The sequence below is a fragment of the Podarcis muralis genome, chromosome 5 (assembly GCF_964188315.1).
Source record: "Podarcis muralis chromosome 5, rPodMur119.hap1.1, whole genome shotgun sequence".
Classification (NCBI taxonomy): domain Eukaryota; kingdom Metazoa; phylum Chordata; class Lepidosauria; order Squamata; family Lacertidae; genus Podarcis; species Podarcis muralis.
In genome coordinates, this window is record NC_135659.1 from 64,677,171 (window position 1) to 64,701,199 (window position 24,029).

The 24,029-nt window shown below is 42.9% G+C and overlaps 1 protein-coding gene across 3 annotated transcripts; it reads right to left on the reverse strand.

Moving 5' to 3' along the window:
- Window positions 1-1,742: 1,742 nt before the first annotated feature.
- IRF6 (interferon regulatory factor 6) lies at window positions 1,743-23,611 on the reverse strand. Of its 3 annotated transcripts, none has more exons than XM_028734477.2 (8): window positions 23,452-23,611; window positions 14,421-14,597; window positions 12,065-12,269; window positions 10,952-11,077; window positions 6,819-6,971; window positions 5,474-5,866; window positions 4,747-4,865; window positions 1,743-3,102 (listed from the first exon to the last, which is right to left on the reverse strand). In XM_028734477.2, exons 2-8 carry the CDS (start codon window positions 14,592-14,594, stop codon window positions 2,881-2,883), a joined length of 1,392 nt encoding a protein of 463 aa, XP_028590310.2. In that variant the 5' UTR covers window positions 14,595-14,597; window positions 23,452-23,611; the 3' UTR covers window positions 1,743-2,880. The 3 variants fall into 3 exon arrangements, with proteins under 3 accessions (XP_028590310.2, XP_028590309.2, XP_077785181.1); XM_028734476.2 differs by having other exon boundaries at window positions 23,539-23,559; XM_077929055.1 differs by lacking the exon at window positions 23,452-23,611 and adding an exon at window positions 22,993-23,159.
- Window positions 23,612-24,029: the final 418 nt, after the last annotated feature.

The window sequence follows — 24,029 nt, forward strand, 5'->3', positions numbered from 1 at the left end:
AACTTAAGTTGAGAATGAGATAATAGTGGCTTAACTAAGGCCATCTGCCCCACATCTACGACTTTTAAGGCTGCAAACTTAGGCAGATGTACTTGAAACTACATCTCATTGAATGCAGTGGGGCTCATTTCTTCAGTTCACAAGCAGTGAGCTAGTCTATAATAATAATAATAATAATAATAATAATAATAATAATAATAATGCCCTTGACCCAGGGGCAATTCACAACAGAAAAATGAGATGAGAAGACAAAATGCAGAATAAAACAAAACCAAAAAACAACCAACCAGTAAATAATGACCGCTCCCACAAACACATTTTAAAAGACATACAATGTTAAGTAGGATGGCCATCTGTCATGGATGCTTTAGCTGAGATTCCAGCACTGCAGCAGGTTGAACTAGATTACTGCCATCACATAAGGGGAGCACTTCAGGCCTCATATTTAAAAATATATATTTATTCAATCTAGAGCAAATATGAAGTCATTCAATAGCTATTAAAATAGCACTACTATAATGTTAGGGACGCGGGTGGCGCTGTGGGTAAAAGCCTCAGCGCCTAGGGCTTGCCGATCGAAAGGTCGGCGGTTCGAATCCCCGCGGCGGGGTGCGCTCCCGTTGCTCGGTCCCAGCGCCTGCCAACCTAGCAGTTCGAAAGCACCCCTGGGTGCAAGTAGATAAATAGGGACCGCTTACCAGCGGGAAGGTAAACGGCGTTTCCGTGTGCTGTGCTGGCTCCCCAGATGCAGCTTTGTCATGCTGGCCACGTGACCCGGAAGTGTCTCCGGACAGCGCTGGCCCCCGGCCTCTTGAGTGAGATGGGCGCACAACCCTAGAGTCTGCCAAGACTGGCCCGTACGGGCAGGGGTACCTTTACCTTTTTACTATAATGTTAAGAAGCATTTCTGATGCTCTCTATGGACAGTGTTCCCCCACTCACCCAGCTCTCCTGATTGCAGGGCTGAAACCAAACATTTAACCATAGCCTTTTTTGAAGCATTTTTTTGTTGTTGCTATAGCATCATACCAGCAAAGCAGCTGTAAGCAGGTAATCCACCCCTTCACCTTCTCTCTCCTAAAGTAATTAATATAGCATAGTTTTAGGGTTGTATTCAAAGTATTTATTTTATAAAATTTATTGTAAAAAGAACTCAAAAGTGGTTTACGAAAAGATAACAGCCTAAAATCAAGAAAAAATTACAAAGTAGCACTACGGAGAACAGTATGTCAGTGCAAGGATTTTTTCCTGCACAACAGAACATTCTTCTGACCCTCTAGGGTAGCTTTGGGGATGGTGTGGGGTACACAGGGGAGGATGGGAGTCCTGCTGCATCCTTGCACCAACACAGATATTTAAATACCAACCACAGTTCTACATTCCCTTGTCTCCACCGCAAAATAATTGCATTTCGTCCACAACTGCGCACAAATAAAAAATCTTCACACTCTCCATGTGTCTCCTGCAATTGGCTCAGAGGGTTGGGAGAACCCCCAGAACAACACTTTAGGGGGGATAATTCCATCTGGCAAGCTGAAATTCTTGCACAGATGGAATGTCTGTAATAGCATAGCATTGAATTCCACCATAGGGAAACATTTGCAGTACACAAGGTATTTTCCTTCCATTCAATTCAAGATGTTTCAGACAAAATGCTACGTAGGACAGAGCTGAATGCTAGTTTTCTTGGAGGTGCAAGTTAAATATACTTAACTCTTGCTAGTAAAAGAGACATGAAAACGTTATAGTTAACCAGAAACTTTATTATGGGACATTTTAAGGCATTTTCCAGCAGAGGAAAGAAACACGCAAAAATGCAGCCATTTAACCAGTTCAGAACAAAGCTTAGCATTGAAAGCACTGTCATATTTAAAGCCAGCTATATTACATCTCAAACAGTATTCAAATTTCCTAGGTTCCACAATCTTCTTACATCTATGCCAAACAGGTCCTGCACAGAGCAAGCAGGGGGCTTTGGTGCTTTTCCCTATCTTCTAGCAATCTGATATACTTACAAACAATGGAGACTTTTTGGACAAATCCAGGTTAGCAAGGATTAGTCCAACAGAAGGCGCCACTAGTTGCTGTACTGAGCTGCAGCATGCAACGTGGAACTACAATAAAAGCAGCTTCTTGGATTTCCAGTTAACAATTTAGTATCTTCCGAATACCTTAGCTGTACTTCATTTATTGTAAGATCTGGCTCAACTGATTGTTAAGTAACTTTAATAAGAACTATGCCTTTTAAGACTTAAGTCATTATTTTGCACTATTCATCTGTAGTGTATGCAGACAGGAAATACTATCAAATAGCAGTGGAAAATCCAGATAACTTCTCAGTCTACTACTACTTTGCAAAGCAGTTTCACTGAACAGTTAGAATTACAGACACTAAAAAAATGTTTTGCATTAGTTCTAACATTTCACATGTGCCAACAGCACTGGCTATTTTTTATATAAAAAAATATACAGAAACATGCGATTTATGTAATAAATTTGACTGTGTTATCAAGCCAGTGGGTGAGATAAAACTAAGGTGAAAGTGTTTTTGTTAGCCCTGTGAAACTACTTTTTAAAAAGAGCACTTGAACACTGATCACATATACAAAGAAAACTGTGTGTAACATTTAACACACAAATTAAGGCGCAAATTACGGTAAATGCCATTTGATATATTTACATTAATTGAAGAGAAAGACAAATGTTCTCGTCTACATGCATTAATCCAGAGCAGTTTTTGCAAAGTATAAATTTAAAACAGATTATGTTGTACATAATACATTACAGTTGCACTTACTCAAAAGACATTTAAAATTAATTGAAATATAAACACACAATCCATTAATCCAGCTAATTTCTCATTTAGGTAAAACCAGGTCATCACTGTGCTGCAAGGGGCGGGGCCATCTCCATGCTTGGTGGCTGCATTGGCCAGCCTTCATTATGATTTTGCAAGAGGCGGTAGAGTTGCTTCAGCTGAGCAACTATGTTGTCCTTGATATCAGGGGTAGAAATCTCAAGCCGTACACTGCCACTGTCAAAGGAGCGGGTGAAGTCACCAGAGAACATCTCATAGATTATGCGAGCTACAACTGGAATTACCTGTTTGGAAAGAAATTTTGCAGCGTCAATCCAGATGGGATTTTCAATTGTATCCGAAAATAATAAGCTAAAAGCTCAAGTAGAAGGTATAACAGCAACACACACAAAAATTTTCACTCTTGCATTCATTTTCATTTTGAGTCATTATTAGTCATGATAGAAGAAAGATAGGATAAGGATGTAAGATAAATAAAAGAACATATGTTCTCACAATGCGAGCAGAGTAGATGCACTGGTAACAATTCTGAAATGCCTACCAATTCAGGATGTTAGCTCCAATCATCTGTAAAAATCCAGGCCTCAGATAAAACATTTGGCCCACATGGTCTGCACTGCCTTTCAGGTAGAATTGGTTGCAGACAGATAGGATGCTAATGCAGCCAAGATGAAAGAGCAGTAGTATGAACTACTGCACAAACTTATTCAATTATTCTTATGGTAGCTGGGGACCCAGTTGACCTGTTAGCTAAGAAAATGCCTATCACTGATGGAATCACTGTCCCTTCGTGGGCAGGTTCTAGCCTGGGGGTGCTCCTGGACCTGTCGTTACTCCTAGATTCTCAGGTGGCAGCTATGGTCATTGGCCATCTACAGTGATACCTCGGATTAAAAAACACCTCAGGTTACAAACGCTTTGGGTTACATACTCTGCTAACCCAGAAGTGGTACCTCGGGCTAAGAACTTTGCCCCAGGATGAGAATGGAAATCGTCTGGTGGCGGCAGGCGGCCCCATTAGCTATAGTGGTACCTCAGGTTAAGAACGGACCTCCGGAACAAATTAAGTTTGTAATCAGAGGTGCCACTGTATTGACATGGATTGGTTGGCACAAACACATTACGCCTATTCCATAACACTGAAACCAGTTTGTTTCAGGGCAGAATTCAGAGGTGCCAGTTTTTGGTGGTTTTGTCTTGTCCTAAGCAACTCAAGGAGTGCCTTCTCCCAAACACATACAGATACACAACCCAGAGGGCCATATTCATGAGTTTTGACCTCAAGATCTTTCTTTGAGGAAGGCAAAGTTGTTATCTATCCGGCCGAGGCTATTTACACAGATGTTCCAAGTTGCCAGGTGGCTCTTCCAGGGGACATCCACGTTCTCTTCCCTGATATTTTTTTATTCTCTTGGGCGTTCAGGCATTAGTGGAAAGACTATGCTTTTAGGTAGTTTTAAACCGCTATTACTTCAGTTATATTTCCCCCTGTTTCGTATGAATGGTTTTTATTTGTATTTTAAAGTGCTGTAAAACCTTTTCATTGGAAAGGTGGTCTATAAATATTGCAAATAAGCGTGTCTGTGTTGTGGATGAACACGCCAGTGCTGAAACTGGTATCAGTACAGTCGTTCAACACTATAAGAACCCCAGCTTTCAAATATCGAGGCTGCCCCAAGTCTTAAATGTTTGTAGACAATGGACTTCCAGTGGCCAGGGCTCTAGAGTCACACATTTTTCTTTGCATTGTCCACGCCTGATAGAAGCAGAATGCATGCTAATGTGTACATTTACATCGGCTGCTGAATTAAAGTTTCTGGGTTATAAAATGGCACATAGTTATATCTTGTGAAAACTAGGAGTCAACTAAATGTTCTCACAGTAAGTTCTGACAATTAACGCTCCTTAGTAATTCATTGTTCTCTTACCTGAACAACAATCAGTTTCCTGTCTTTGGATTTTCCATCTGGCCATTCTTCCCCAAAACAAAAGTAGATCTCAAATGGGGGTTGTTTAGCAATCTGTCCTTTCTGATGAGCAATCAGTTCTAAGCAGGAGGGAAAGCAAAGCTTGTGATGTACAACTCTATTTCCCACATATTGGATGCAACACTATTTCCCACATATTGCCTCTTCTAGTTCAAAACCCAATTCTCCTACACTCTTTTCTATCTTCTCTCCCATAATCTTTTTGTCTAGAGATGCCATAATGATATTAGCTATCAATGCTGTTTTCCCTTTGACCCTGTATACTATAACAAATATAAGGGATGCCACTTCACTGACCATAGGCGAGAACGTCAACCACAGCTATGCTTCCTGATGATTGATTCAGGGCAAAAAATAAAGGAAGAAGCGAGAATTGCTTCTCTTCAACCAGCTATGTTAGAGCACAACAAACATCGAACCAATGCCCATTCACTAATGCCTGCATGCAAACACTATAAGGTGCACATTGTGAGCCCAGCAAGTTCTGCACAAATTGTTATCTGCATCATACCAGTAACACCAGACACAGCCCCAGGTGACTTAACCGGTTGGGACCCAATCCCAATGGGCTGCAGTACCATAATCGGGTATACAAAATGTTTCAGGGATTAAAAAGAACATATTGGCTACTCTGTGATGGTGACCCAAGAGCATTATAATTACTCACCACTCAAGAATGTTTCCAAGCAGAACACCTTGACTTTTTTTTGTCTTTCAATCAAGTTTGGTGTGGTGCCAGAAGGTGCGCACGGTCCAGACCAATACACTTTGCACTGGCAAAGCCTGATAGCATAAATAGCATGGCCACTGACTTCCAGGATCAGCCCCCTGTCCATGACATCAAGCAGACGGCTTGTGAAGAGCTTTTGCTTTTCATTGGTGATCTGTTCCGGTGCTGGAAACTTTACTTGTTCCAAATTGATAGGACCAAAGAGTTCTTCTTGATCTGGCATTGGACCCAGTTCTCCATAGAAAAGTCTGCAGCCCTGGGGATTGCTCACAGTCATTGTTGGCCCAAACTCTTTGCCTCGATACTCAAACTTGATTTCAAGGTCTGTCACTTGATTAGAAGGATATATTGTTAGAATATCAGACACTGCAACAGGATCCATAATTCCAACAACCTGCATTGTCTATCATAGCACTTTTTTAAAAAAAAAAGTTTTTATTTATACTTTTCAAATGTATACATTTCATTAATTTTACAATCATTTTAACATTTCAAAGTTTGACTTCCTTCCTCCTCTTTCTGTGGTTCCTTAAATTTATTTTTTAATATCTTCTGCATATCCAAATTCATTTTATTTGCTCATATAATTATCTACTTTAAATATAAACTCTTATGAAACTGCAGGTTATTACAATAATCCTGCCAGTGTTTTTAATCTGTTTGCAATTTATCTGTAAATATTCAATAAACCATTTCCATTCTTTTATAAAAAGTTTGTTATCTTGATTTCTTATTCTTCCGGTTATCATGGCTCTTTTTTAGGGCTGAATGAAATTTGCACAGAATAGGGGCAGAATTATTAGTCTTCCTTACAAGTGCCAAGGAAACCAAGAGCCAACTCCCAAAGTCAGGGTGATCACAAGATAACACCAAATAACAGCAGCAGTACTTCATCTATCGCAGAGAGGCTTGCTCTTCACACGAATGCAGCACTGATCAGTAGACACAAACTTATCAGTTGGTATGGCTGATCACGACCACCTCAAGCTTCTTCTTACACAAGCTTCTAGTGTAAGAAGTTACTTCTGACACACACTATTCCAAATTCAACAGCAGGTTCCAGCTGGTTTTCTTTTGTTCATCTGCTGATGCCAATGAGTACATTACATTTTCAGACACAGAAGCCTCTCTGGGCTACCCCAATCTAAACAGAAATAACTGCAGGGGGGAAACAGCACACGTTCAGCATGTTTTTGCAATATGTAGTATACTCCCTATGTGGACTTTACATGCACACAACAATCTAGATGTATCTAGCGACATAGTCAACAGACAGACTTACTTGGAAGAGAATTAATCCAGACTTCAGGAGAGCTGAACATATCATGGGGCATAACCGGAGGAGGCATAGGCATCTCAATGTCTTCAGGTTCATTCTTTGGCCACGCAGCTTCAGGGCTGCAGGTCTCCACACTGGTGGGTGCCATTGGGGAATCTAAGCATAAGTAGTACATTTTATGTAAGCTAGACTGGTGACTGGGGGTGGCCGCTGGGACCACACAACACCGGTCCTGAGAGATCTGCATTGGCTCCCAGTACGTTTCCAAGCACAATTCAAAGTGTTGGTGCTGACCTTTAAAGTCCTAAACAGCCTCGGTCCTGTATACCTGAAGGAGCATTTCCACCCCCATCATTCAGCCCGGACACTGAGATCTAGTGCTGAGGGCCTTCTGGCGGTTCCCTCATTGCAAGAAGTGAGGTTACAGGGAACCAGACAGAGGGCCTTCTCAGTAGTGGCGCCCGCCCTGTGGAGCACCCTCCCATCAGATGTGAAGGAAATAAGCAGCTATCTTCTCTTTAAAAGCCATCTGAAGGCAGCCCTGTTTAGGGAAGTTTTTAATATTTAATGCTGTATTATTTTTAACACTCGATTGGGAGCTGCCCAGAGTGGCTGGGGAAATTCAGCCAGATGGGTGGGGTATAAATAATAAATTATTATTATTAGTAGTAGTAGTAGTAGTAGTAGTAGTAGTATTATATCCTGAAGGACTGCTGACATTTTTAAAATTACACAAGATGTCACTCGGACACTTCTCATACTGGAATGGCAAGCATAGCTCAACTACTTTATGTGGCTAAGAATTTAACCTTCTACCAATGGTAATTTATCTTCCTTTTCATTCAGTCTGACAAAAAAGAACTTGAAAGCTTGGATACTCTGGCTTGTGTCCAGAGGTTTCCATCAGCTGAATGGAGAGGAAGGCAACTTTTGTTCATTCCGACTCCCTCTGCAGCACCTCCCACACTGCTCTAAAAAGTCCCGCAACCCTCTGAAGCGGTTTGGAGCTGGTGGTCAAAGGAGTTGCAGGAGAAGGGAAGAATCAACAGAAATAGTGTTCTTTGTTCTGCTGCCGGAAGCCTCCACTGGATCAAAGTGCCTTCAATCAGCAAAGGAACCCCAGTGGTTACAACTCCCCCCCCCCCCCAGTAAGTAATATCTTGGTAAGAAGCAAGAATGCAGCTTGCATTATCTAGCTCCAAGCACAGTAATGACGTGATATCAGCACTAATTGCACGCTCTCGATCAATAGACTTTTCCAACCAAGGCTTCACCTTTAGCCCACACATGCAATTGGGGACCCACTTAATTTTTTGCCATACATTTGAATGGTGGTTGTGCTGCTGCATGCCAGGTCAAACTGTGACCCAGCAATGGGTCCCAGCCCATGAGTTGAAGACCACTCTAGACAGTTCATTTCCCAGGTTTTTAACAAATGACTTGAAAAGCACTGGTGATCAAGATGGTGCAACTGCTATGCCAAGAAAGGGTGGGTGGGGATCCATGGCTCATACTTCTGTAAATTGTAGTGAGGATATCTAGGAACTTGGTTTATAAAGTTGCATTTATAAAGCAAGCGTGTCACAGTCAAAAGGACTGGAAAACAAAATCCCCTATCCAGCAGATGCCCTAGGGCCAGGTTATAACTGTTCACTAAAACTGCCAATTCCAACTGACCTTAACATTGAACTATCAATTTGCCTCAATTAGACATTAGCCCTGGGAAAATTAAAAAAGCCCCCTGCAGATTGGGTAAGTTACCTATGTTTAACCATTTATAATATGAACGTAACAAAAAATGCAATACTTATAACAATACATAAGAAAGGAGATATAACCTAATCCTCTCCAGTGCAGCCCCCTGGATCCTGCAGAGCACATTTAGGGGTGCAGGGAGAGGAAGGTGAAGTCCCACTATGCAAGCAGAAAGCCATTTGCACAATGTTGGATTCTACCCACTGCTGTGGAATCCAACAGCAGCTCTGAGTGGTTAGTGCTTTGCCTGGGAAAATCAACTTCCCAGTTCTGAAGTTAATTTAATAATGTATGGAGCATGGAAGAACTGCTAGAAGACACATTGGGACCCCCTAAAGTCCTGATATGGCCACAGGAGTTCTCACTTAATAATTTACCCCATCTTTCTGTACAAAATATACTCAACAACTTATGCCTGGCATTCCTGCTGTAAAAAGTATAGTATCTTGGAAATAATTGGCAAGGTTAATCAGAAGCAACTTTCTTTACTGAACACAATGGTCAATGCCCTCAGATTTCTCCAGTGTAATTCTAACATCACAGCCAACATGTCCCAACTTGACCTAAAATGTCTTTCAAAGTGTACACAGAAAAAGAAAGATCAGTCTCTAGGCCTTTTGCAAACTTACTGAAGGAAAACTCCCCCCTATGCAATAATAAGTGAACTCGCCTATCACTTCTAACTGAACAGTTTACTAGATAGTAAAATATGTACCCCATTATGAGATCAAAGAATTAATATTGGTAGAGATGCACCAGACAGACAATTAGATTGCAAGAGAAAATAAACATTTTAAAAAGGTTCATTGAATGAAAAGTGTATACTATAAAATGCACCATAATAAACACCATTTGTGGATTAGTAATATTATTTCAAAACACATCACCATCAAAATATAACTTTAAACAAGGTCTGGTTCTTGGGAAACTTATGCAAATGTGTCTGCTGAGACAATATTACTGTTAAAACCTGTTAAACCAGAACCACACTCCAAGGAACAGACTTACAAAGCTGCATCATCATTATAGGCTACACACTGGGCAAAAAGGTGTGTCTGCTCTTGCTACATTGTGGGAATTAACCCTCTTATTAGAATGCTAGCTAAGTGACTGTCACAGTGACTTGTGAGGTCTTGGCATAGTGCCAAGGTTGAATCCTGACAAGACAGAAGTACTGTTTTTTGGGCACAGGGGGTGGGCTGGTGTGGAGGATTCCCTGGTCCTGAATGGGGTAACTGTGCCCCTGAAGGACCAGGTGCGCAGCCTGGGAGTCATTTTGGACTCACAGCTGTCCATGGAGGTGCAGGTCAATTCTTGTCCAGGGCAGCTGTCTACCAGCTCCATCTGGTACGCAGGCTGAGACCCTACCTGCCCGCGGACTGTCTCGCCAGAGTGGTGCATGCTCTAGTTATCTCCCGCTTGGACTACTGCAATGAGCTCTATGTGGGGCTAACCTTTGAAGGTGACCTGGAAACTACAACTAATCCAGAACGCGGCAGCCAGACTGGTGACTGCGCGTGGCTGACGAGACCATACAACACCGATCCTGAAAGACCTATATTGGCCCCCAGTACGTTTCCGAGCACAATTCAAAGTCTTGGTGTTGACCTTTAAAGCCCTAAATGGCCTCGGACCAGTATACCCGAAGGAGCAACTCCACCCCCATCGTTCAGCCCGGACACTGAGGTCCAGTGCTGAGGGCCTTCTGGCGGTTCCCTCCCTGCGAGAAGTTAGGTTGCAGGGAACTAGGCAGAGGGGCTTCTCGGTAGTGGCACCCGCCCTGTGGAATGCCCTCTCATCAGATGTCAAGGAAATAAACAACACTATCTGACTTTTAGAAGACATCTGAAGGCAGCCCTGTTTAGGGAAATTTTTAATGTTTGATTCTATTTTTTATATTCTGTTGGGAGCTGCTGCAACAGCCTGTTGCCCCACTTGGAACAGCATCATTGCAACCAAAGGGGAAGGCACAAATATCTCTCCACACCCTGCCCCAGTCGGCCTCACAGCTCTCAAGGGCCCAGTTCAACCCATGACAGCAGCACAGATTTCAAGGGAATGGCCTTTTCCTTCACACCTAGCTAGCTTTTGGACAGCTAGACCACACTAAACATGTGTATGAACATATCAACACAGAACAATAGGAATATTTCAGTTCAGACTAATCTTGTACTTCTCATATAGCGCAGACTTTGCCTTTCTCCTTTTGCCATTTTCTGCAGCGTACTGGTCAAGCAACTGCTAGCCGAGCTGCAATCCAGAGATTTTTAAAAGACTGTTTTCTGAAAGCATGGTTGCTTCATATTGTAATAATGAAGTGAAAAATGCCATTTAAAAGATAGGGTTTGATGTGCACTCTATGCCAGAGTCTATCTACTAACCATTGATATTAAGAAATGGAAAGGTATCCTGAATTGCTACATGAGATTGAGGCTGGTTTAATTCATCCTCATCTTCATCATCAAGCTCATTATCCTTCTCATCCCATGGAGCGGAACCAGTAGAACCTGTAGGAAAAGTGCAGTTGGAGAATTAGCAAGTAATATGGAATTTTATCAACTGAAGAGAATAAAGAAGTGGAATGGACATTTGTGTCACCCACAGAAGTTACACAGAAAAATTCTACTAGTAGCACTGTGTACAATCATCTCTTTCCTGTGGCTTTTTATTCAAAGTACTGTTTGCTTTGCTTCATAGCTCCAGAAACAGCACCAGAGCCAATAGTCTTTTCATGCTTCTCAGTTTATGCATGGAAGACATATAGCACGAAGCAACTCTCTCCCAGCCCTTGTACTATCCAACCAGAATCCCACAACCGGCCTCATCCAACCTCTCAGCTGGTTTGGACAAAGGTGCACAGAGGGCCAGATGAACATTTAGCTGATCCCAGAACCTGCTAGCCTTCTGCATCCAACAGCTAACTCCAAAAATGTTTCTACCAGGTACACATACATGTGCCCAGTGAGGTCCATTTCTTTCAATGGTAAACATGCAGGAGAAATTCCCAGTGAATTTCATTTAATGAAACACTCATTTCTGGAAGAATGGAATTTTAAAGACTGCCATCTTATTAGAATGCTTGCTTAGGGACAATGTGCAAAAGAGGGAACAAGGGAAAGGAAGGCCATGAAGAACTGAAAGCCCTTAAGCCCAGACACCATGCCTTTCCCCTCTTGCTTCTGGCTTTTAGTAGCATGCACCTGATCTTCAAAGCTTTCCCCTGAAATCTTTTCTCTTTTAGACTTGATTAAAAACAAAACAGAAAGCTGAACAATTAATAACATCCCTGTGTTGAATGCAACCTTGACTAGGCAGAACTGTCACCTACAGTTCACTTTGTGTTAGTTACGTTGCACAAATGAGAAGGTGAAATGCTTACTCAATTAAAAACGAGTTACCCAGCAGGAGTCACTAACAACATAGCATCATGGCATATAGAAGACTTCCTGTTACCAGGCTTCCTTAAAAACCAACAGAATCACTGTGCATCTCACCTGGATTAATTATTGCTCCCTGGGATTGTGGAATGTCACACACTTCATAAATTTTAATAGGATTCATTGGCACCTCTTTGGTGCCATCGTACATCAGGTTGAATTCCCGGCTTTTATTGAGAGCACACCGGAGCTGGGCTTTCCATTTCGCAGGGTCAGGATCATCAACTCCTTCCTGATACTTTCCTGTTTCCACAGCCCAGGCCTGGGAGCAAAGTACATCATGCTCAGTTAAGTACTGTCATCATGCCAGCTAATGTTGAATCATGCTACCAAACAAACTTGCATTTATCACATAAGTCTAGGCAGTAAATACTTAGTGCAGCAGCTAGTCAGCCAGACATGACTGGCACTGTTTTCCCCCTCCCCAACACAAACAGACAAAAGCAGCACAAATCATTTTAGGATTATCCAAACCAATTTTTTATGCATGGTATGACAGACCATTCCAATAGAGGCCACCCAATTGTGTCTAAAGGAACCCAATCTAATGGCAAACCAGGCTCTCATTTATTTACTTATTTGTATGTGGAATTAAGGTCCCAGATTTATCCTGGTAACATTATTTATTAATTTTCTATGCCACCCTTCATCTGAGGATCACAGGGCAGTTTACAATCTAAAAACAAAAAAATACATAACAGAGTAACAAACAACACTCTCATATAAAAGGCCATAGATTGTTTACTTAGCCTGAAAGAAGAGGAATGCTTTTGTCTGGTGCCTAAAAATATGTAAGGAAGGTACCAGGCAAGCTACCACAGGAAGAGCATTTCACAGGTCACCACAAAAGCATGGCTTTGCTCAATAATCTTCTAAGAAAATCTCTTAACACAGAAAATTTGTAAAATTCTCCTTAAAACAGTAGCCATTGCTAATGCCTAGGAGTTTGCTTCCAGAACGTATAAAATGATCTAAAATAATTTCTGCATCAAATTCAGTTCAGTCTGAGAACCAAAATATAAACAGTTCATCAGAACAAGGTCAAAAACCAACAGCAATAAACCAGAAGAGCCTTGTGCAGTGCAAGTCTATGCAGGTTTACGGGACTCAGCTGGCATGCTGTAGGACTCTTAACTTGAGAAGAGATGAAGACTTAAGAAGTAGATAACTAGAACCTTGATTCTCAGAAGGGAAGCCACTAAAGAGCTACCTTCAAAGAGAAACAGTCAACAACCAGATAAAGGACAGGAAAATCAACTCTGCAGGAGCACAGAGTACACAGAGTGATGATAAGGCAAAAAGCAGCTGATTGGGAGGGAGGAAGCTGTATCCCACAAGTCTTCTTCTTCTTCTTTGGCGATCACTCGTAGCCGAGTAAAATTGTCTTCCAGAAACACAATTTTAACAGTGAGTCCATAAGTGACTGTGGAGGCCAATTCTGGACCCACACATCCTTCCACAGTGGGGACATTGGTTCCCGGGTAGGAGTTGATCACGGTGTGGATTTGCCAAACATGCCTTCCTCTTAGCACGTTTCTCCCTTGCATTTTGAGTTTGAGTGTCTTCAAAGACCATGACACCATTGGTAAAGGCTGTTCTCCAGCTGGAGCACTCGCAGGCCAGTGTTTCCCAGTTGTCGGTGTTTATACTACTTTTTTTAGATTTGCCTTGAGACAGTCTTTAAACCTTTTCTGTTGACCACCAGCATTACGCCAAAATTATCAGTCTCTTTAAAAATGTGACAGAACTGATTGCAGAAACTATAGAGGCATCTCTCTATCCCACAAGTACTTGAAAGATGAATGATTTAAATAGAACAGCCCCTTTCACATTGCTTTGCCACAGTATTTCCCAGTACAAGTCGTATTATGATCTGAGTACACATTCATGGTGCTGCATATCTCTCTTCACAGCTCTAGGATCATATTTGCTTTAAAAGCACAGCTGACCAATTTGATCCCATGGTAACTAAAACACCATTTAATAACAGAATACAGTGGCATGCCATGATGTCCAAGTTTAAAGCAATTGCTATCACATGAACAAAACAAATGAACACTAGGAAATGCATTAGCCTTCTAAACGGAAGAAGTGGAGGCAAATGCATATTCATTTGCAGCAGTGATCCTCCTGGACTATGAAGCAGAAGGTGCTGGCAAACAATGGTCTTAGCTGCTGCAAGTCACCTGTAATACTTTTTATTACATTTGCATCCCACCCTTCCTCTAAGGAGCTCAGGATGGCAAATAAGGGTGGGGTTTTTTTCTATGTTATCCCTGTAATAACTCCGTAAGACAGTATAATGATTGACCAAGGTTAGTGCATGGCTGAACATGAATCTGGATTTCACCAGTCCATGACTACTAGTTCATCTACACTGGCTCTCCAAAGCGGAATGGAATTATTTCATTACCTTAAAAATTGTGTTCTCCTCTTCATGTTGAGGGCTGTGCCGAGTTGCATGCTTCCAAGGGATCTGAAATCGCTTTGCAACCCTGTTAAGCCATATGAGACCGGGATACATACCACTGTCTACCTGAGCTACCAGCCAGGGTTTCAATCGAACTCTCCGTGGATGTAACGCCATTATCTGGAGTGGGGGGGAAAGCAAATGCAAATAGCATTTCATTTTCTAGATAACAAAGCAATAGAAACCAATTGTGGCTGCTTTAAACACCATGCCAACTCCCTGAGTTTTGTTGAAGGTGTGGGAGGGGAGAATCCAGTCAACTTAAACTTATCAAGATAAGCTTGGAAATACTAGCTGAACTCAGGTGAGCATAGCCCCCCAAAATATAAATAAGAATTCTAATTTAAAATCTCGGCCTTTATCCATTTTTAATACACTGAGGACACCAATTCTAAGATGGGATAGAACAGCTGAACAAATGGGACTAAGTTGTATGGTACAGTTTTAGTTTTAGTTTTTAACTAACAAGACCACAACTAGATACAGCAACATATCTGTGGCCTCTAGCCCCTCCAAAATTGTGTCTGCTTCTTTCTTCCTACCAGTAACATCTAGGACACTTTACTTTTGTCACTGCATCACAGTGTGGCGCATGTCTCTGAAACAGACCATTTGAAAGCAGCAGCCACACAAAGGAACACATGGAAATGGTTTATACTACCCATGCTGATAAATTAATGCTAAGCCATGGTAGAACAATACACTGGGCTCCCCCAGCCAGCTCGTTAAATAGTATGAATCAGGAATCCTGGCTTAAAACAAACTCTGCTTAAACCCATCAGCTTCATAGGTCATGGTCTGAAGTTGACTTGCTTTGAAATGGCAGTTCATCTGTACATTACATGTGGCTTCGTTCACAGATCGGTTAACTATGGTTTACCAGTACTGCACAAAGATGTAGGATTCCAGAGAGTAGCTTAAATTCACCTTGTTCCTTTGTGGTCTTTTTTACTCTTGCACCGCACTGTGCTAAGTAAAGATTGGGCGAAGCGTTTCATCCAAACCAGGCTCATCCAAACAATGTACAGGTCATATGGCTAGCTAGAAGAGAGCCCAGGTTCAGACAGCACAGTCAGCCAAACCTTGGCTATGTTTAGGGGGTGGAAAGACCAGGAAGGAACAAAGCAGCTGCAAGCTTCTTCCAGCAGCCGGCACATTTGTGCAATCCCAGTAAGTCTTTGTTTTGCTTACTGTGGCTTGTAAACCAGGCTAATCAGTAAGAACATTGGTCTATCTTGTCAACGCTGGAGTTCTCTAGGGTTCTAGATAGAGGAGCCTATACTAGACCTACCTAGGGATGCTGTGGGGTTCAAATTGGGATCTTCTTCATGTGAAGTATGTGGCCTACCACTGAGCCCTTCTATCTAGGACACATGTAATCCCAGCCTTATTCTGCTCCAAGAAGAAATGTGAATAATAATAATAATAATAATAATAATAATAATAATAATAGGTCTAATACAGGGATGAGGAACCTGAGGTCCTCCAGATGTTGCTGGACTATATAATTTCCATCATCTGCAACCAAGGACTGATGGGAATTGAAGTTCAACAACATATGGAGGAACACTGCCTCCCCATCCCTGGCCTAATAAATGTGTACACTCCTTAGAAATATGCCATAGATTGTGTCTCTGTTTTTATGTTCCTGTTTTAATATTTTATTTTTGTACACAGTTTATAGAGATTTTTAAATATTAAGTGGTTTAGAAATGCTTTTAAATAAAACGAATTAGCCAGAAAGGGCACCGTAGCACAGGCAGCTGCAATAACATGTTTACTTGCCCTGGGTTAGCTTTCAGCTATGAAATAAACAATCAACATAAATATAACCAGAGTGATGTCACAATAATGTTAAGAGATCTGCACCAATGGATACAGCCGATTATTTCAAGTTGCTGCAAACTTCCTCACTCTTTTCAGTTTCCTTCATTTCCCTGGGTCTAATCTCTTCTCTTCTGCAGCACCCCCTGTTTCAACCTCCGTTTTCTAAGACGCCCTCTGGCCCTCTTGCTTTTTCTGCTCCTCCCATACCCAGAAAATCATCACACCACCACCACATCAAAAATACTTAATTTTTTTGGAGCACATGGTTGAAACATTTTCATTAAATATTATACTTCTGGAAGTGCTCCTCATAGATAAAACACGTTTTTGAACTCTGAACCAACACCCTTTTTTCTGATTGTTCTTACAGCATGCTTTTTCTTCAGAATTAGTCATCATAATATTAAATACTCATCAATGCAGTCAACTAAAGCATCCATTACCAGAGCATGATGCTACACAGCAGGGGAGGAACATATGATCCACAGCAAGTCAACAGCTCCATCATTAAAGAAACAGAACTACCAAGCAGCAATGCCTTATAAAAAGGTAAAGGTAAAGGACCCCTGACAGTTAAGTCCAGTCAGGAACGACTCTGAGGTCACGGCACTCATCTCACTTTACTGGCTGAGGGAGCCAACGTTTGTCCGCAGACAGTTTTTCCGGGTCATGTGGCCAGCATGACTAAGCTGCTTCTGGCGAAACCAGAGCAGCACACAGAAATGCCGTTTACCTTCCCACCGGAGTGGTACCTATTTATCTACTTGCACTTTGATGTGCTTTCGAACTGCTGGGTTGGCAGGAGCTGGGACCAAGCAACGAGAGCTCACCCCATCGCAGGGATTCGAACCACCGACCTTCCTAGGCTCAGTGGTTTAGACCACAGCACCACCAGCGTCCCCAGCAATGCCTTATAGTCAAGTGCAAAAGTAGGGCCTTACACTCAAAGTATGATTGGGCTTTTAGACTTCATGTGCCAATGCAGAAGATTGAAGTTCCAATGCAAAGACACCATCCACCACTGCAAAATCTTAAGGAATCAGTGGACAGACACCCAGTCACCCAGTAATGAATCCCTGCAACTGCTCAGGTGTAGTGCCAGAGCTGCAGTGGTACATCAACAGGTGACATCATAGCCCAAACACACATAAAAGCAATAAGGAAACAGACAACACACACAGACAACACACACACAGAACAAAGCTCATTCCCCACTAAAAATCAACCCTATAAGAGCAGAAAACTAACACAACAGCAAATATGACAGACAAGAGGAAAAATAAAGGGATCAGTGGTGAAGAGGAATGGTTAAAAAGGACAAAAGACAGAAGAGAAAGAAGGTCAGCTTCCTCATTAGGCTGTTGGCCATAGTGTAAAGACAAAGCATCCAACACATGATAAATAGTACCACCATTACAGCATAGTCATTATTTGTGACTATGATCACTAGAGAATCTTTGAACAGCAGCAGCTGGGATAGTCAAATCAGCAGCAGAAATATCTAAGGCCTTGCCCCCACTTCTGCTCGTCCAGTGTCTAGAAAGAACGGGTCCAAACAGTTTTCCCCTTGCCCTGCTCCTTTCCCACTCTCTAGCTTTAAGCCAGAACAAACTGCAATCCACGGAAAACCCAATTGCTGTTTGCTCCAACTGACCACTAAAGAGTGTTTTTTCCCAGGGAAAGCAGAAGGATAAGAGGAACCTGGCGAAGGGAAGAAAGGCTGAGCCATGCAGAGGCCAGAAGCGGGGGGGAGGGGGCAACACTGGAGTGTTTACAAATCCCATTTAATGCCTTGAGGTCATGACACTGAATTGATGTGAATGGTGTTCCTGGTTCCTGAAGGGACTAGGGGCACAGGTGGTCTTTTCATCATAACTGGATGAAGGAATTGATGGGATGCCCATCAAATCTGCAGATGACACCAAATTGGGAGGTGTAGACTACGACGCAGAAGACAGAATCAGGATTCAAGATGACCTTAATGGATTGCAGAGCTGGACCAAAACTAACAGAATGAATTCTGGGCACCACAATTTAAGAAGGATATTGACAAGCTGGAACGTATACAGAGGAGGGTGACCAAGATGATAAACAGTCTGGAAACCAAGCCTTGTGAAGAATGGTTGAGGGAGTTGGGTATGTTTAGCCTCGATAAGAGGAGACTGAGAGAAGAAACAACAGCCATCTTCAAATATCTAAAGGGCAGTCACATGGAAGATGGAGCAAGCTTACTTTCTCCGGCTTTGTAGGGTAGGTACTGAACCAATGGCTTCAAGTTACAAGAAAGTATTCTGACTAAACATCAGGAAGAACTTTCTGATGGTAAGAGCTGTTTAACAATGGAATGGACTCCCTCGGAAGGTGGTGGACTCTACTTCACTGGAGGTTTCTAAGGAGGTTGCATGGCCATCTATCATGGATGCTTTGGTTGAGATTCCTACTTTGCAGGGGGTTGGGCTAGATGACCTTTGGGATCCCTTCCAACTCTACAATTCTATGGTTCTTTGAAGCCATAAGACATAGGGATCATATATTTTCAATTACTCTCCCAAACCACTATTTTTAAAAAGAACCTTGTGTTTATTGTTTATTATTTTTCACTTATTGTCAGATGCTTTGGAGACCTGATTTCTGCAAAAAGATGGGATGTGTATAAATTTAAATAAGCAGATTGCTATTGTTATTCTGTTAGCCACAGTAGCGAAAATGACAATCAATACAAAAAAACAAACAGAGGCATTCAAGAAACTGACTGCAAACCTTTACAGCAGGCATGTGCGGCAGCAAACACAGTTTCTCCAGCTACATGCAGTATAAGTGAAATGGAGTGCATAAGTTAACTACAGATCAAGACACAAAACACTTTATTTGTAGGCAGTGCTCGCCAAACACCTTGCAAGAAGCCAGCCAGAGCGGTTGCCACACAACTCCTCATTTTTCCTGCAACAGGCTAACAGATACATTGCTTTCGTGAGACACTTCATCAGAAGCATGTGTTAATGTCAGCATCAGTTATACCATGAGAGAAGGGAGGAAAAAAACGAGGGCAGGAAGGAATGTGAAGCCAAACAATGTAAAAGATTACCATGCAGAGCACAAATGAAAAGGTGATCCGGCCAGACTAAGAGATGAAATCATAGTAGGCGTGACTTACTCTCAACCGGTGATGAATTGGCAAAGGAAGATTAGTCACATGTATAAGCACCTAAAGAGGGACAACAATTTTCTGTAGGGAGCTAGCCACTCCCAGTCTCTTATGTGAACCCAAGTCTGATAGTTTCAGTTTTGTAAATGAATTCCTACAGCTGTGTGCTGGAATCTCCTTTTAAAGGTTTTTGCTAGTGTGGCACAATGACGAAGACATAATAGACATAATGTATATGCATAATTGTGCATGAAGATAAAGGGTATCCTCTGTCCCTCTTGCTGAAATGCAGCTTCCCTCCTGCTCAAATACCACTTTTTAAAGAAAAAAGGTATTTCTGTAATAGTCAGTTATTGTTTATTTTAGCCCAGACAAAATTTGACCATATGCAAATTTGTCCCAGCCTTTTTAAAAAGGTGATTTCCATTATTACAGTGAAACCAAATATATCCTGAAGCATATTTCTCTGACAACAGCAACTGATCACAAGCCCTATCATAAAAAAGAAAAGAAAACTTCCTCACGAGAGCTAAGGAAGTACCGTAGAGCAGTATCCAAAGTACAGTGGTACCTCGGGTTACAGACGCTTCAGGTTACAGACTCCGCTAACCCAGAAATTGTACCTCCGTTTAAGAACTTTGCTTCAGAATGAGAACAGAAACCGTGCGGCAGCAGCATGGTGGCAGCAGGAGGCCTCATTAGCTAAAGTGGTGCTTCAGGTTAAGAACAGTTTCAGGTTAGGAACGGACCTCCAGAACAAATTAAGTTCTTAACCCGAGGTACCACTGTACTGTAGAGCAGTATCCAAAGTACTGCAGTCACTTAACATTAGGCAGGGCTCTGGCACAACCAAATTAGGGAAACCGAAAGTACAAATCCCACCTCTTGCTTCACAGACTTGTATGTTGGCAAACTAGGCAGACAGTTATCTAAGAATGCTCTTCAGATACTACTGCGGGCTATTTGTATGCCCCATGCTGGTAGCTTGAAGGCATGCTGCTCAAAATTCTTTTATGCAATTCTTATCATTAAGCTCCTAAATGAGTTGAATAAACCTTCCCAACACTTTTCTGACCCTGTGAAGTCATTGCTGCACATTCAGTATATCTTACTTCACCAATCTCAAATGCAGTTTTGTTTTCCTTAAGTTGTCTCAAGTACACCCCCTCAAACATTCCACAAAGAAAAATACAGACATGCTTCCAGTATTCTTGTTCTCGCCTACGGTGTGTCAAATAGCAGCCTGTGCAGCACATAAACATATTTGCATTCATGTGCACATACTTATATGCATGTGCACTAGAAGCAAGATGCGTCCCCCAGTCATATTTGTCTCCTTGGGAGCTAAACTTCAAAGAACGACTGCTGGAAAACAGACCAACACTATTTCAGTGTTCCATCCTCAAAGGGTAACAATTTTGTCAGGACCAGCAAATATCCAACTAGGACTGCTTCATTTCCCTCCTCCCCACTCCCAACTGAGATACAGTGCCTTTAGCAAGCAGGCAGAAATTCATTAGGTGCATAATTTCCCAGCACTAAGATGCAATGTTAGAGATATGTCACCATATGGAGACATCACATAAGAAGATCACAACCCTATCCTCAAAATTATTCACAGGGACCAACATCCTACCCATTAGCCCTTATCTGCAGCATATTTATGCCCATGAACAAGGTTGGAAAGAAGCGACACACTTATTGTTATTAATTTATCATTATTAAGTTTTAGAAGCAACTTAAGAACATTTTATTTCACATATATATTTGATAGCTGAAAGACATAAAAAGGTAAAGAACCCCTGATAGTGAAGTCCAGTCGCGAACGACTCTGGGGTTGCGGCGCTCATCTCACTTTACTGGCCACGGAAGCTGGCGTTTGTCCGCAGACAGCTTCTGGGTCATGTGACCAGCATGACTAAGCTGTTTCTAGCAAAACCAGAACAGCGCACGGAAATGCCGTTTACCTTCCTGCTGGAGCGGTACCTATTTATCTACTTGCACTTTGACGTGCTTTCGAACTCCTAGGTTGGCAGGAGCTGGGACCGAGCAACGGGAGCTCACCCCATTGCGGGGATTCAAACTGCTGACCTTCTGATGGGCAAGCCCTAGGCTCTGTGGTCTAGACCACAGTGCCACCCACGTCCCAAAACAACTGGGTAGGTTTGTTTAAATAAGAACGTCTTACTACTTTGATGTCCAGCTCCTTACCCAGCTCATTTGGGAGGAAGGATGGGATAGAAGTTAATAAATAAATGCTTCTCTAAACATCCAGAGTGGGGAACGTTTTTCAGAATGAGGGCTACATTTCTAGGCCGCAAGATAGTGATGGGCAGAGCCAAAAGCAAAAATGAAGAAACAAATGCAAATTTTATCTTTAAGCTGTACTCCCACCCCCCCAACCAATTAAGAGGCACTCAGAGTTCAAGGAAACACTTCAGAGAGGCAAAATCACTCAAGGGGGGCAGGGTATGAAGAAAGGCTAGGGAAGGGAGTGTGGCTGAGAAGGATGTACAGTCTGGGGAGAGGACCACATGCCAGACAGAGAGGCCTGGAGGACCCTGGGCCTGAGGCTCCTCACCCCTTACTTTGCATGGTCGTACCTCCATTACTAATTTTTAACATAATAAACTATCAAACTTTAAAGCTCTGCTTTCAGTTTTATTATTCTACACTGAATATCACCAAGTGTCATCCACAGAGATAAAGCTCCCCGCTTTATTGTAACTAGGCTATCTGGCTTTTTAGACCAAATACCACAAAGTTAAGCCCTTATATTAAATATTATTAAACCCTGTCCTTTGATGAGGCACAAGAAAAGTGGTCATTCTAGAAATGCACACGATGAGGTAACATAAGTGTTTACAACTCCTCTCTGGTGCAGCTGCACAAGGCCTGCTATAAATGAAGACTTTAATCTCAGATCTGAAACTTGAGGACAATCTGCATAACAATGCCAGAATAAGTTAATCAACCCGCATCAAACACTTCAGTTACCATGACAAAAGGTCTGTCTTAACTCAAATAACCCACAAGAAAAATGGACTCAGGATAGCCTATTATCCTCAGACTTAGTTGTAAGCATGGTAGATCCTTGCTGGATCCATTTAAAGGAGGTTCAGTTCCCAGCCAACTCTGCTCCAGTTGTGTGCCACAGCATACAGGTGATCTACAAGAACAGTAGCTCCATAGCAAAACCCATGCTTTGCATACAGAGGTCCCCATTCGAAGCCCTGGCAGCTCCAGGTAGGGCTGGGAAAGTTTCCTGTCTGAAATCCAGGCCAGAGGAGGGGGGCTCTGTAGACAATATTGGGCACAGGGCAACTTCCAATGTTCCCCAAAACACCTGGAAACTTTAGGCTCAGGCACATTACAGCAGCAGGAGCTACATGCACTAAAGAGCAGCTCCTACCAAGTTCAATATTATCTAGTGCAGCGCCCTGGCCTTCCCCATCTACTTCACAGTAAACACGCCAGAGTCGTGTAGCACAACAGTCCTGTAGATCGTCCACTGATTTAAATCCCATGAGGTTATTTACTTGCCCCAAGTAAAGCAACTCCTGCTTGTGTGGACGGCCCCAGAGCAGGAACTTTTCTTCCAACCCAAGGCTATAGTCAAAGGAGCCCTTCTTTCCCTCAGGCTTTCGCAGTGTCCTCTTACTACCAAGCCATTATTTGCAAGGAAGCCTCCATTAGATTCGAGCGCAGAGCAACGAGGGCGAAGTTTGGAGGGAAATGAGGACTCTGGGAAACAGAAACTGTGAACAAAACAAACACCAGCCTTTTAAAAAAATGCTTTGGAAGAGTGGGGGGGGGGGCAAGAGGTAATAATAGTTCACAGAGGGCCAGGCAAGGAGGAAACACATGGGCGAGAAGGGAGCGCGGAGAGCAGGGGGATAAGCAAAGCGCACGAGGGTGGGAAGCTGGAGCCGCCAAAGGCCCGGGCAGGTTTCTGGAGCGGGAATGACCGTCGACCGTAGCCCAGGAGGGGACGGAGCCTACCTGCAAGAGACGGGTCGGGAGGGGGAAGCTTCCTTCTCGGCCTTTTCGCCCCCCTCCCGCGACACTCACCGCTCGGGCGCTCCTCACCTGGGCTGCGGCTCTGCTCCGCGGTGCGCTCACCTGAGCCAGGTGCTGCCGGGCGCAGGCGCTGCCGGCTCCGCCCCTGCAGGAAGGAGGAGGAGGAGGGCGCGAAAGGGGCGCGGGCGAGGAGCAAGGGAGTAGGAGGCGAAAGGGGCGAGGAGAGGAGGGACAAAGAAACGGGCCGCTTTGCGGAGAGGCACGTCGTGGTTGAGCTAGCCTAGGACTGTAAAACAAGTGGTCCTTGCGCATGGACAGAGTGCTCTTCTCTGTGGCCGCGGCATAAGCACAAGCTGACCCTCTTCATTCTCTCTCCCCTCTCCCACAACAGAGGTAAAAGGATGTAGTGTATTTGAAGCTTTTTTTAAAAAAAAATCCTCTCGTTTTCATGGGAAAGTGTTGGTGTCGGTGCAACTGGTTTAACCAGTACGCCCCCACTCACTCCCCTTCTCCAATATCAGGTGTCTCTTTTGCTTCTCTGCCTTGCGGGTTTAAAACTT

Coding starts and splice junctions, on each gene's coding strand:
- IRF6 (XM_028734477.2), bottom strand. CDS start 14,594: ATGGCGTTACATCCACGGAGAGTTCGATTGAAACCCTGGCTGGTAGCT. Junction 12,270..14,420: donor AGGAGAACACAATTTTTAAG/GTAATGAAATAA, acceptor CTTTGCTCCCAG/GCCTGGGCTGTGGAAACAGG. Junction 5,867..6,818: donor CTGGATTAATTCTCTTCCAA/GTAAGTCTGTCT, acceptor CTTCTAATCAAG/TGACAGACCTTGAAATCAAG.